Source organism: Stegastes partitus, unplaced genomic scaffold (genome assembly GCF_000690725.1).
Source record: "Stegastes partitus isolate 25-593 unplaced genomic scaffold, Stegastes_partitus-1.0.2 Scaffold478, whole genome shotgun sequence".
NCBI lineage: Eukaryota > Metazoa > Chordata > Actinopteri > Pomacentridae > Stegastes > Stegastes partitus.
Window position 1 is genome coordinate 378830 of NW_007578209.1, and position 13109 is coordinate 391938.

General features: G+C 44.5%; 1 protein-coding gene across 8 annotated transcripts in view; it reads left to right on the forward strand.

The window, feature by feature from the left end:
- nhsl1b (NHS-like 1b) overlaps positions 1 to 13109 on the forward strand; it is a 130503-nt gene that overhangs the window by 70621 nt on the left and 46773 nt on the right. The window contains exon 1 of one of the 8 annotated variants that reach the window (XM_008286963.1): positions 2123 to 2151. The exons of 6 other annotated variants lie outside the window; for them this stretch is intronic. In XM_008286963.1, the coding sequence (XP_008285185.1) occupies positions 2136 to 2151 (16 nt within the window). In that variant the 5' untranslated portion in view covers positions 2123 to 2135. Of the gene's footprint in view, positions 1 to 2122; positions 2152 to 11414; positions 11780 to 13109 lie in introns of those variants that run through there. One more of the 8 variants, XM_008286957.1, reaches the window with a different exon arrangement.

Sequence of the window (13109 nt, forward strand, 5' to 3'; positions counted from 1 at the left end):
CTGTGTGCTTCACAAACAGAATCAACTTTACGTCTTTCATTGCAAGTCAACATTTCAAAGCTGTTCACACTGAAGGCGTCACGACAAACGCAAAAAACACATCAACATAAATATTTAGTCTGAAAGCACGACCAGTAGCACCTCCAGCACTGACCCAACTGTTATTGGCACACAGCCACCTACAGCAGCAGGACACGTAGGACGGGATGTGGTCGTTTGTTTGCCATATTGTGTGTTTAGATTCAACGCGGACGTCACACCAAACGTGGGGTTTTGGATTCAGCCTTTTATCGCCTTCATTACGATGTTCTACATGAATGACTGCTTCCTCTCCTGAGCACCACGTTGTAGAACGGGATGCAAACATGTGGCCAAAGCTTTGTCATCTGGATCTTTGACTTATATTTCCTCATTACTGATCCATGTCAGACTCCAGCTTACGAGGCAGGCACAGTATGGAGGCATCAGAAGCCACAAATTTTGGCTTATCGTTACTTGTGCGCGAGCAACAATAGTCAAAAACCACTGGACTGTAGCAGCTGATTGTACGTGATCTCCACCTCCGTCATCAAAACACCTAATAAGGAAATATATCTTCGGAGGAATGGTGTTCATCATGTAGAGCTCCAAACACTCGTAAAATGCTGTAAACAGACACTTTATGTCGGTTCTTCCTCCACGGAGGCTTGAGTGGTTTTTTTTCGCCCTCCATCTTTGGGCTTTTCCAACCTTTTAAGTCGTAACCAGATGTGTTTTTGCAGAGTAAGAGAGAGCCATTAAAGAGCGTTATTGGTAATCAATGCCATTTTGCATTCAGCCGTCAAGTCGAAGCCAAACTTTGCGTTGACACGTTCGTTCGCTGGTGTCAGTGTGTGTGGATTTTGGCATCTTAAAGCCTCATTTAAAGGCACTGATGCCGCAGTGCTAATTGTGTATTGATTTATGGTGGAGATCTTTTGACATTCCTGACTAAATTTGAAAAGTGGATAACAAAAACAGAGAACTCCATCTTCACAAACCTTCAGAAAACCCACTGTTCCATCGTCTACCTGAGACAATACCAGTCAAACTTCAGTTATCTCCAATTTTTGTCATGTCAGATCCACTCAGCTTCAGTTTGGTTGATTTTGTCTCAAGCAAACTACAAAAAAATCTACAAAAATGGAGTTATCTGTTTTTGCAAAAGAGCTCTTTAACTTTTCTCCCCACTTGGTTGTAAATCATTATTTTGTCGTCCTGTAACGCCACTAAAGTCCAGACCTACATGCTCTTTTCACTGCTGCTGTTTCTGTTGTACTCCTCAAAGTTAAACAAGATTTTTATTTTTTTTAAAATCCAAAACCAAATGCTGTCACCGATCTGTGCGACGTTGCAGGTAGTTCAGAGCGTGGAGGGTTTGCGATGCACAGAGCTTGTAGCTTCATCTGATAACAAACAGTTGAACTGCGGGGGATTAAAGCGATTATATTTGATCAGCGCACAATGGATCGGCCTCAAGCCGGGGCCCCCTGTCTCCCTCTGAACTGCTGACTGCCCAGATTCCCTACAATCACTATCCTCTACAAGGCTCACCCGCTGCCTGTGCTCCTTTTGCAATTGTTTTTCTTTTTTTTGTCGCTTAACAAACTGCACGGGTCCAATTTAAATCAACTCATTGATTGAATATATGTTGATATGTATGCATGAGTGTATTTTGCAGGAAGGAGACCGATGAAGGGGCTTATGGGTGACAGCAGATTTAGGAGTTTTAGATGGAGGCTGAGCTTCTACCTCTTAGTGCTGCTGATGGAGGGAGGGAGGGGGGGATGTCAGTGTGGTAGAGAGACATTCATGTATGTAGAGAGAGAGGGGGGGAGAGAGAGGGGAAGCAGAGTGAGGTGGGGGGGTCACAGAGCAGTTTCCTGCGGTGTAGAAGTTGGCCGGTCGCCACTCGGAGCGTGTGCATGTGAAGGGGGGAGAAAGAAAGGGAGGGAGATGGAGAGGGGGAGTGTATGTGTCAGGATCTGTGTCGTCTGGACGGTTTGACCGAGCGCCGGAGAAAGACGGAGGATGATTATCAGGAAGTAGTAGAAAGGGGGGAGAGAAGGGACGACGCTGCGCTCTCGGTTTCTTTGTGGATAAATAAGTGCAGAGAAATGTTCTGTCTTAAAGGTAAGTGTGTCGGTGTGTGAGTGCCTCGCTGTGGACTTTTCCTCCCACACTTTCTGTGAGACAAAGAAAAACTCCATCTCTCTCTCTCTCTGCTCAGCGTGGAAACTCATTTCTGTCACAGCAGCTTCCTCTTCCTTCCACATGTGTTCCTCTCCAGTGAGGGAACTTCTCCCCTTCTCTCACTTCACTCCGGTTTTCCTTTGTTTCTTCCTGCCTCTCTCTGATTCATTCAGGTTCTTCTCTCGCTGTAATCTGATGTTTGGACTTTCCTCTGACTCTCGCTCATAACTTGGAGCATCTCTGCACACAGTTTGCTGTATTTTCTCTTGATCTTTGTTTTGCTTTTTAACACTTACTGTAGTGGTAATAAGCGATATGTAGAGGCTTCTATTTGTTTTTGTATGCTGTCGGCGGTAACAGCTGGCGGAGCAGCAGTTGCCGGGCTGCCGTCCTGCAGAGTGAGGCCATGTGTGGGCTATTACTTGACTGACCGGTCGAGATGACACGAGGGGCACATTTACTGGCACATTTTTCTGTTCTTACACACTGTATTTTTCAGAGTATTGTTGATTCACTCCGCATGACTCAAGCTCCTCTTTCTCTCTTGAACAAACACACGACAACCAGGCTAGAAGAGCAGAGGCGTAATGCTGCTTGGTAGATAACATAAAGCTGCTGATCAGGAGGAAAACCAGCAGCCGTCGGGGCGGATCACAGTTTTGCATCAGCTCAGAAATGCATGTTGATTCCCCAGCGTGAGAACATCAAGTTTGTTTTTTTTTCTTTATCTGTAATTGGTGTTTCTGTGCTACGGTTCCAGAGTTGAAAACTTGTACAAAGAAAGGACAAAGAAAAGTTTTTTTTAAAGTCAAACACCAGCTGCCACTCCACATGTTGGGTTGTGTTAATATGAACGTTTGATGGAGTCATCTGACCTAGTTTTGAGCTGCGCGTTCAGTCAACACTAAACCGAGCAAACACTCTGAAATGCAAGAAATACCTTCAAATGATAAACATATAGGAACCAAACCAACAAACGCTCTCAGATGAAGAAAAAAAAAGGAATCTTGAGCTTCATCTTTGATCCAAACCGACTGTCATCTAAGAAATGAGGAAACTGAGGTGCATGTTCTCCTTTCTGTTCAGCTTCGTAGATTTATTACCTCCAGAAGTGAAGTCATATGAAGTGAACACATCAAGTATTTGTGGCAATGTCCCGCTTCATCAGCTGTGTGCAGTAATTTACATTGTCAGTTAACAGAGTCCACACGATGGGACTCTGGCCAGGCTTGGAAAATGGAGAGAAACAGATGTTGTGGGAGTTGTGCCGGAGAAGGAATTCAGTTTTGTTAGATGAAGTAATTCACTATTTTTTTTTTTCGCCGGCTTCCCGGGCCTAATGCTGAATAACCGACCAACTGTGCAGCAGAAAGAGGATTAATACTCGATGTGCACGTCGCTTAAAAGTTGTTAGATCAGACATTTAGACTCTCCTTCCAAGTTATCGACAGAAGCACCAGTCCCAGGTCTGGTTTCCAGCTCCAAAAGACACGACGAACTGACCCAAATACTCTGCATTACATTAAATACTGTGATCCGACCAGTAGATTGCTCTACATTGGTTGCCAGTTACAGAATATCTACTTACATTATGATTTAAACAAGCCCCCTTAGGCGGAGTTGCCAACTCTGGGGCAGATGTGACACATTTCAGTCCATGTTTCTTCCACATCCAGCTGTGGCCACATGAATACTCATCTGTTCTGACCACCACCGCCCCTCCCGCAGTAAAGCTTTGCATTTTTAGCGTAGGCCAGTATTAGGATCTCTTGACTTGTTGCGGCTTCTGGTGTGTTGCGTAAGTATTTTCTGCACTTGAGCCCCACTTCCCGAACGTGGACAATCAGACGAGACATGAGCAGGGATTAGCTGGAGACGTCCTCGCTCAAATTGGAGGTTTCCTGCAGTGCGAGCGTTATAGAAATCGAACATTTAGCAGATCTAAGCCACGTTAAAGCGCCGATATTGCAGAGAACTCCTCGTCAGAAGGTCGGTTCGGGGCAGCTTGGGCCGTGTCCACTTGTGGAAGAAAATATCTTTGGAAGTCGGTCAGTGTTTTCTGGTTTGTTTTTGGACGCTCTGACTGCAGTTCAGTGGGACGTGAGAGCATCACGGAGGCTTCAGATGTTGTTGTTGTGGGCAGCAGTAGAGGGTGAAGTGCAGATGCGCCAATCCAGCCTTAAACAGATGCTGGGTTTGGATCAAGCGCTTGCACTTGGACTATTTGGAGTAGCCTGAAATACCATCCAGTGTAAATAAGACGTGTCAGTCAGTATTCTGAGGCTCATTTCGTGACTAAATGATAGTTTTCATTTGCTTGTCATAGATGTATATTCTTTAATGTAGTTTATATTAGATATTATTAGGACATCATAGACGACTTCATTGTGTATTGTTGTACTGCTACAAGCCACTTTGAGTATTTGAGCTAAAATGAAAGCAGAAAGCTCAAACTTTTATGGACTGTCCAATAATCAAGAAACTCACTTGAAACATTTTTTTCATAGTTGATTAGTTGTTTTGGTCGTTATTCAAGCCAATAGGGGGGAAAAAAAGAAGCAGATTTCAGTTTTGCAATGTGAGGATCTGCAGATTTTCTTTGCTTTCTGTCATTGTTGAATAAATCTGTTTGAAATCTGAGCCGTTGGTCAGCAATCACAGGCAACATGAAGGGAGTTGGATCAATTGACTTTTACCAACCTAATCGAGGAAGTAATCGGCACAATAATGATAATGAAGATGTTTGTTTGTTGCAGATCAGCAATGCAGTAACGTGGCATTTTATCAAATCCAGTTTCAGCATCTTATCAGGTTTTCAAATCACTTTAAATCCTTCTTTTGCTTTCACATTTGCAGTTAACTAAAGTTCTCAATAACTTGAAAAGATATCTAATTAGCCTTTTGTGTCCAAGACAGCAGAAACACTGCAGTCTTTTTTGGCACCTCTAGCTGCAACCTGATACTCGTTACAGAATTAGAAATAATTGGAAAGAGTTTAAAGTGAAATCCAGCTGAAAGTAAGAAGATGTTACCTGAGTGAACACCCTACTTCCAGCTTGGTGTCGTGGCATCTATTTCAGATCTTGAAACAAACACAAACAGATGTTTCTGAGCATCTGTGCATATATGCTGTTACATGTGCAACCTGCACATCCGTGTGAATTGAATTGTGTCATCGGCATCCTTGTTAGAATGGGCCTAAAGGGGCTGTGACCCACATAGTATACGTCTAAACCTATATTTAACCTCCCCTCCGTCTGGACCTTTCACTTTAGATTCTCACCACTTACACCTACACTTCACATCTGTCGCGGAGCATTTGTCACGATTGTTAAAGCTGGGGAAAAAAATCCTGACGTGTTTTGCTAAATTTGAAGATCTTGGCGATATTCTGTCAATTTGAATGTGTCCATATCAGCAGATGGGACAGTTCTTGACAGTAAACTGTGCAGCAGTGGAGCAAAACAACATCAACTTGATTCAAAGTAAATGAGAATCCACTCTAACCAAGTTGTCACCTTTATTTAGCTACTCCACTAAATGTCCTCCCTCGTTAACCTCTTTGAACTTGCAAGAGGACAGTCTTTCAATAACTAATGCACCTGTGCTGTGTGTCTGGAGAGACCGTGACCTGTTGACCCGAGGCCGACCCGCTACCTGCCCTCTGGCCCTGTGGGTTGTTGTGTTGATGGATGTTCTCACACTCGCTGTGGCAGGCTGCTTATCTCCAGCGGAGGGGAAGAGGGGAGCGGGAAAGGACGGGAGAGAGGTGTTGAAATGTGGAAAGCAGAGGAGGTGCATCCCCTTTGACTTCGCTGACTCATAAAACCGCTTTAAGTTCTGGTGGAAGGCTGAAGATCTCCTGCTTTTTTGTAGTTTGCAGACATCAGATAGTAGTCGTAGATCATTTGAAGGTATCAGTAATAAATACTGTAAATGTTGAGATATTGCACGTGTTCCTATCTATGTTTTGATCTAAGGTGATAAGTGTAGAAAACTCTGGTGTGTTCAGAGTTACAACAAAGTCCTTATGGGCACCACTCGACAGCCAGCTTAGTTTTGGCTCTGGGTAGTTTTTTCATACCTCGTCTTTGTTGAACTGAATGGTGAGAGAATCATAGCTGCAATTTCAATAGTCAGGGAGACACAAAAACTGCCTGTATAGAGTCAGCTGATAAAACCATTTTAAAAGTTTGGTGAATTTACCCCAAATTTACATTTAAAGACGGAGTTTTCACAAGACTGTGCTTAAATCAGTGAAACAACACAATTGGATTGATGCTTCCTGGTTCAGCTGTTAAAAGGCACATGATTGGCTAATTGGGAGGGGGAGGGGCGGGGCATGTTATTGCATTCTCCTATAGATTTCTGCTCAGGATTCTTTAACTGGTGAGTCTCTCCCTCATTACGTTGGTGGATTTGTCCATTTTGACCATTACTGTCTGTTTTCTGACCTGCTGCCCTTCACACGACTTTGAATCAGTGAATCTTTCATGTTTGTCTCTCAACATATTCCACGCATTTCAGGAATTTGGACTTCACAAACAATTTAAGAAAAGGCTGTCGGTGTATTTACACCAGCTGCTAGAATTTTACTAATTGGGGAATTTGGTAATTAATAAAATATCTGACATCGCTAGTTAGTACCTAATCAGCAACTGTCTAACTTGCTAGATTTGTGTAGCTGCTGGTCTTGTTTGCTGATTTAAGCAGCCCAAATGATCCTTTTTGTGTTTTTACCTTTCTTTTAGTGAATTATATATATATATTTTTTTCGTGCAGCTTTGCAAACCCCAAAGTTGACGCCACAGGAAGTTATTCTCTCCCACAGACGGCACTGCTCCTTACCTGCCTGAAACCTACAAATCTGCAAAAAAATCTACATCCTTATGATACATCATTACTACAACTAGCTGCATCCTCGCAGTTCACCATTATTTCCCCCACTAGAGCTGCTTCTGCTACATCCTTATACTCGTAGATTCGGGATATCAGGATGCAATCAGCCTCACTTTCATCAGGGCAGCTGACCAATCAGAGCAGACTGGACTGTTCAGGAGGGAAGCCTTAAAGAAACACAAGACAAAACATAGAAAAGATATACTATATGAGAAAAATAATGTGTTTTTTAAACATTAAAGCTTGTAGACATATTCAGGTAAACCCCAAAAATGACTTTCTGATTCTCTAGATGTGCAGAATATGAGCTCTTTAAAGTTTACGTCTATCTGTAGTTGTCAGTCCTTGTATGTAGAATAAGCCTCCAGGTCACGTAGTCCATCTATCGTAAATCATGCAAAGGAAACTCAGAACGAGATGTTGACCTCTGTAAACAAGTCAAACTCCAAAAGAGGAGGAGATTCCTGGTCTTGATAGGTGAACAATAGGCGGTGACGTTCCAGTCCCGTGTGAATGGGATCTGCCAGGACGCCGATGAACCTTTTGTCTTTTGAAAAGAGTTTAGAAAACAATGGCTTTTTGGAAACTTTAAAGGTTCAGAAAGAGACTGTAAGGCTGTCTCACTGTACTTAAAGTATGAAAGAAGGACGGCGCAGGAAAACGTTCTCAGGAGGGGAGCGTCAACGTGAAGCTTCCAGGGACAATGCTGCAAAAGTTTTGCTTGTGGGTGAAGTTTGAGAGGACAATAGCCGACTCCCTGTGGATGAGTGGATGACTTCCCCAGACAGAAGACTAACTCAGCATGCAGGTGCTTCGCGCTCCATTCAGACCTATGTGTATCCATGGTTACCATTGTCCCCTTCCTAAAGCCTTCCGCTTTGGCTTTCCCGCCCTCGCAAACACACACACACACATAGACATCTGTGTGTGTGAATGTGTGTGTGCGTGGACTCATATAAGACTTCACACAAGAATGTCAGCACACATACGCACCATCCCGACTTGAACTCAGCACGACTTTTGCATTGTTTGAGCGCAAGGTGCACACACACACATACACACACACACACACACACACACACACACACACACACACACACACACACACACACACACACACATCTACCGACCGGCAGTACAGCGGTTTCCACTCACAGGCTGTGGGAGTCGGACACTCGTTCTTTATGAGACCCACAACTGTCACCACCACACAAACACACATACCTGTCTGATCATGTATGTCTGCCTGTGTGTCATCACTCAAACGCCCCCCGTTGCGATGATGATGCCGCCCGGTGCGTGGCATGTCGCCCCCTGACGCTGCGTCTCTGTGTGAACTGGATCACCCACTGTGTCTATGTATCTATGGATTTAGGGCAACAACAGTGTTAAGTGCAATTTAGGCCACAGCCAGAATCTTTTGGCTGGAACAGTGAGCTCCGTGTGTCCACACTGTCTGTTTTATGAGTGTGTGTTCGTGGATTCTGTGGTTTGTCCGTTATGTTGTGTGTGTGTGTGTGAGTGTGTGAGTGCACGCGCAGTGGTTTTGGTTTTTGTAATCAGCTTGTGTGTTGGCTGCCTCAGTGCGCTGTGGAAATGATAACCATCGGTAATGGCTGTTTTAGCCTCGAGCTATGTGCTGAGGCTTTGGCAGGATAACAACCACACACACACACATACACACACACTGAACACACACACACACACACAGTCTCTTGCTTTTTTCCCAAAGGCTGAAATAGGTTTATGCACTCAGACTGCAGCTGGCTGTTATTTTTATTGATTGATCACTTATGAAATATCAAAAACTGTGAAAAAAAGTCCCTCCCAGTTTCCCAGAATTAAGACGACGCCTTGAAAAGCCGCAAACCAAAAATTATTTAGTTTAGAATTAACCTCAAGTAGTTTATGGGCATCTTTTGCTCCTGTTACACTTTTACTCACTCTGGGCTCATTTTTAACTGCATTATAAAGTCCTGCACCTCTGTGGAAGCTAAATCTGAAAAACCTGGAATGCACATTTTTCCAAGTGCCCGCAGTTGTTACTAATATTGGTGAAAATAAAAGTCGCTCTACGTACTGTAGATATGCTTTTAGTTTGTTTCTATTCATCTGTAGAAGCACAGCCTGCAGTTCAGCCCAGTTCAGCTAAAGAGTTCCTGATTTCTGAGCCTGTGGGTTGCGTCTGAGTCAGTAATAGCCTGACAGCTGCGACGAGAAGAATTTTTTGTTTTTTACAGAATCTACTTAAAGCTGATGTTTTTTTTATTGGCATTTTTTTCAACCGAGTGATTTTTATGAAATATATCTTATTTAAATCTCACATTTGGTTAATTTTTCTGAAATAATGGTGTATGCCACAGATGACGAGTTTAATTTTTGGTGAATTTAAAAATTAGACGTGTAGAAAAAGTGACTTTAATGAAATATCATGATTTCCCAGTGAACCCACACATCACACACGATTAGTTCAAGCACTATTGGATTGTTGAATCGTGTAGTTTTTTTTATTTTTACAGTTTCTGGCTCTGATAAGTGCGTGACTTTGCAGATTTCTTTTAAAGGTAACTTGAATTTGCAGCCTGCTGGCAGGTCTCAGGGTTGATATTGTTGAATGAAACAGAAAAACAGCAAATTGTCACAGTGAAGAAGCTGGAAACAGAGTTTTTTTTCAATATTTTTGCTTTTTTAAATAACTGAAACGACTGTTCTTTATGAAACACACACACTCACGTTGGTGTGTCTGTGTTGTGACGTCAGCCACCACCAGAGGGAGACATTTGTCTTTGGTATTCTGAGGTAATTATTTCCACACTTTTAATTGGTCTCTTTCTTTGCAACTTCTTTTTATTCAGTTTAGCGTCTCAGTTTGTGTACAGAAGCTGTTATTGGCTTTAGTGTATTATTTAATCCTCTCCCACTCTCCAGTTTATTAATCTGAGCATGTCATACCGATAAGCTTAGCCTCCCTCACCCTCACCGCCGAGCTGATGAAGAATCATGCACACCTTTAGTTTTTAACCACTCGTGACAGCTCTCACCCTGCGTGTTAATCTGAGCGGCTCTTTATTTGCTGCTGATCTTTTTATCTGGTGTCTGCTGTGCTCACATCTGTCAGACTACCAGGTATTATTACATCTCCATCCATCTGGACTTCTCACTCGGTGCTCCATACGAATTTCTACTTGAGAAACTTTGTCTTTCTTGCAACTTTTATGTTGCTTTCGACTGGATCTTTGCTTGGTGCCACCGATCAAGAGGAGCGCATCTGTTTGATCATTTGCGTCATTCGAGTTAACCTGCTGACACGCGACCCGCCCGGTCTTCTTGATGTTCACACACATTCGTGAAGTGGAGGTGATGTGCTTTATTAACTGCAGCCTGGTGTCCATCTGTGTGGAGTGTGTGTGTGTGTGTGTGTGTGTGTCTGCCACAACCAGAGGCTATAAGGGCTGGAGGCTGGATAATCTGGGTTTACAGATTAGAACAGCAGCGCTGAGGAGCAGAAGAAAAAGGGGAGGAGGAGCTGAGAGGAGAGACCATGTGGACGCCACTGGACATTGCTGGTCTCAAATGGATGGAGAAAGAGGAAGGAGGGTGCTGTTAGGTGCTGCAGACTCATTTTCCAAAAGAGGCGCTCAGCACCTTAGGACATGAACTGGAATATTGACTTTTTGCGGATTTTCTTTTGCAAGATTCGTGTTGGGTGATTGCATTAAACAGACCAGCGCTCAGAGGAAAAACATGCTATGACCACAGGTATTTCCAATAAGGCAATGCCCCCAGTTTTTAAACCTTAGTCTTGCATTTGGAGTATTAAGAAACTTATTGTGGTCGTATTTAGAGGTCAGGACTGATGTTTTTGCAAGCTTCGAGGATTTCTACCAGACAGCCAACTGACAGTTATGGAGGATTTTTTAATAGCTTTGTGCTGCAATAGTTGTGCTGAATATTTGTTCTGGAGTTAAATCTTGTAATCGAACACTGAGCACAGCCTTCCTTTGTCAGGCAAATCAATGCAAGTCAATAGGATCCCCTGAGAGGAGGAGAGGAAAGACAAAAACAGTAGGAGGAGACTGAGGGGGGGACTGGCTCCCTTGTGGGTTGCAAAAAACCTCCAAACCTCCATCCTATCTTCCCAGAAAGAGAGGGGGAGGCCTATTGAGAGTTTGGGTGTACGGGGGGGAGGTCTCCCACACACACATCCTTCAGTCTATCCCATCACCTCAAGTGGAGGGTCCCGGGAAGGAGGGTCGCGCTAGAAGAAGAAGAAGAAGTAGGAGGAGGAGTTGGGGGCTTTGGTCCTGGATAGAGCACGGGGAGGGCAGGTGGTGGGGGGTTTAGGTTTAGCCGGGGATGATCACATACGTGCACTGCCTCTCCTCGGAGCCGGTGGTCAGCTGCTGGGACAGGGTCTGCTATGAGGACCCCCCTGGCAAGGAGAGGAATCTGTGCACCTTCCAGTCCGCCAACAAGATGGGGAACAGCCTCCAGCCCCCGGCCTTCCCCAGCCCCAGGCCCGCCAGGCCCGAGGGCTGCCTGCGCAAACGTCTGCTGTCCGTGTCAAAGGTCCACCAGAAGCCCGACTCGCTGTGGACGCCCAAACCGCTGCTCGGACCTTTGGATAAAGGCTCACCAGGGAAAATACAAACCTACCAGGATGGCAAAGGTACACACTAGAGAGCAGTTTTCTTTTGCAAAATCTGCAGGTTTTTTTTTTTAAAGCAAAGCTGTTTGTCACAGACTTTCAAAGTGTAGTTTTATAACAACTGCCCCCGTTCTGTTCAAACTGAAACACACTGCGGTTATGGGGGTTCTTGCCTCCAACTGTGGAGCTGAACTGTTCAGGGAGCCGACTCCGTTAGCCTCTTAGCAAGACTTAGGAGACTTAACACCACATTGCTGTTTTGCCAGTAATGATTGTAGTATTTGAGCGAGTGTACTTAAGTCACCTGAACTGTTTGCGAGAAATAATTAGAGGCTGTATGTCACAGCGGCGGAGAGTCACGGCACATGAGGTGGAAGCTTTTCCCAAGCCGGGCTTTGTCTCTTCTGATTAGGTGATTTCCATCCGCCTGTAACGGAGTGATCTGCGCCGTCTGTTGTGTTGTGCACCTCTAGCCGTGTGCGTATGTCTGTGGCGTGAATGCAGATTGTGGCTTCGTGACCTCGGACACCTTTGACCTTTGGCGTATGACAGGGATTCTCCAGGCAGGAACTCTGTGACCCCGAGAGAGCAGCGTTTATGAATCACTAATGCACAAACACCTGATTAGTTATCGTCAGTGAAATTTGTTGCCTTGTGTTCCAGTTTGTCACATGCATATTTTAGGATTCTCCGTCTGCGGTGGGACATGTGTTTGAGCCTACGTGCATCCGTTCATGCATACAACACTTGAATGCATCGTCACTGTGCATCCAGACCGAGCTTCACTCTCATTTGGGACTGAGGATGCTCCGCTGGGCGGCCACCCCTGGGAACAGAACATAATAGTTAGCAGCTGGAGGTGACGGGCCAGGCCTGCAGGGAAGTGTAAGAGAGCTGACAGTGTGTGGGTGATTGAGCTGACACCGCTGGGGTTATGGAGGTGACCCACTTTCACCTCCGGCACTACATAAAGGAGCCATCATTGAGATAAGAGACAGTGCGTAAGGATAAAGGAGACAATCAAACAACAAAAAAGAAAAAGCCTTTGACCTGAGTCTAGCTTCAACACCTGATAGTTCAATTCACAGTCTAACTATAATCTGTGAATCAGTGACAGCTTATGATGTGGTGGCTCTATGCATACAAAGCACAATGTAACGTACAAAACAGGCTTTTTGACTTCTATTGTCGATTTTTCATCCATCTAACCGCTCCTAGAAAGCCCTGTCTGCATGTATCTAGAACCCTCACTCCTGTGCGTGCAGCCTCACAATACGCCGCCAGACGACCGAGGGTTAGGGTTAGCCTAACGCGCCGTGACAGCTCAAGATGTCGCTGCCATTGGTACAGT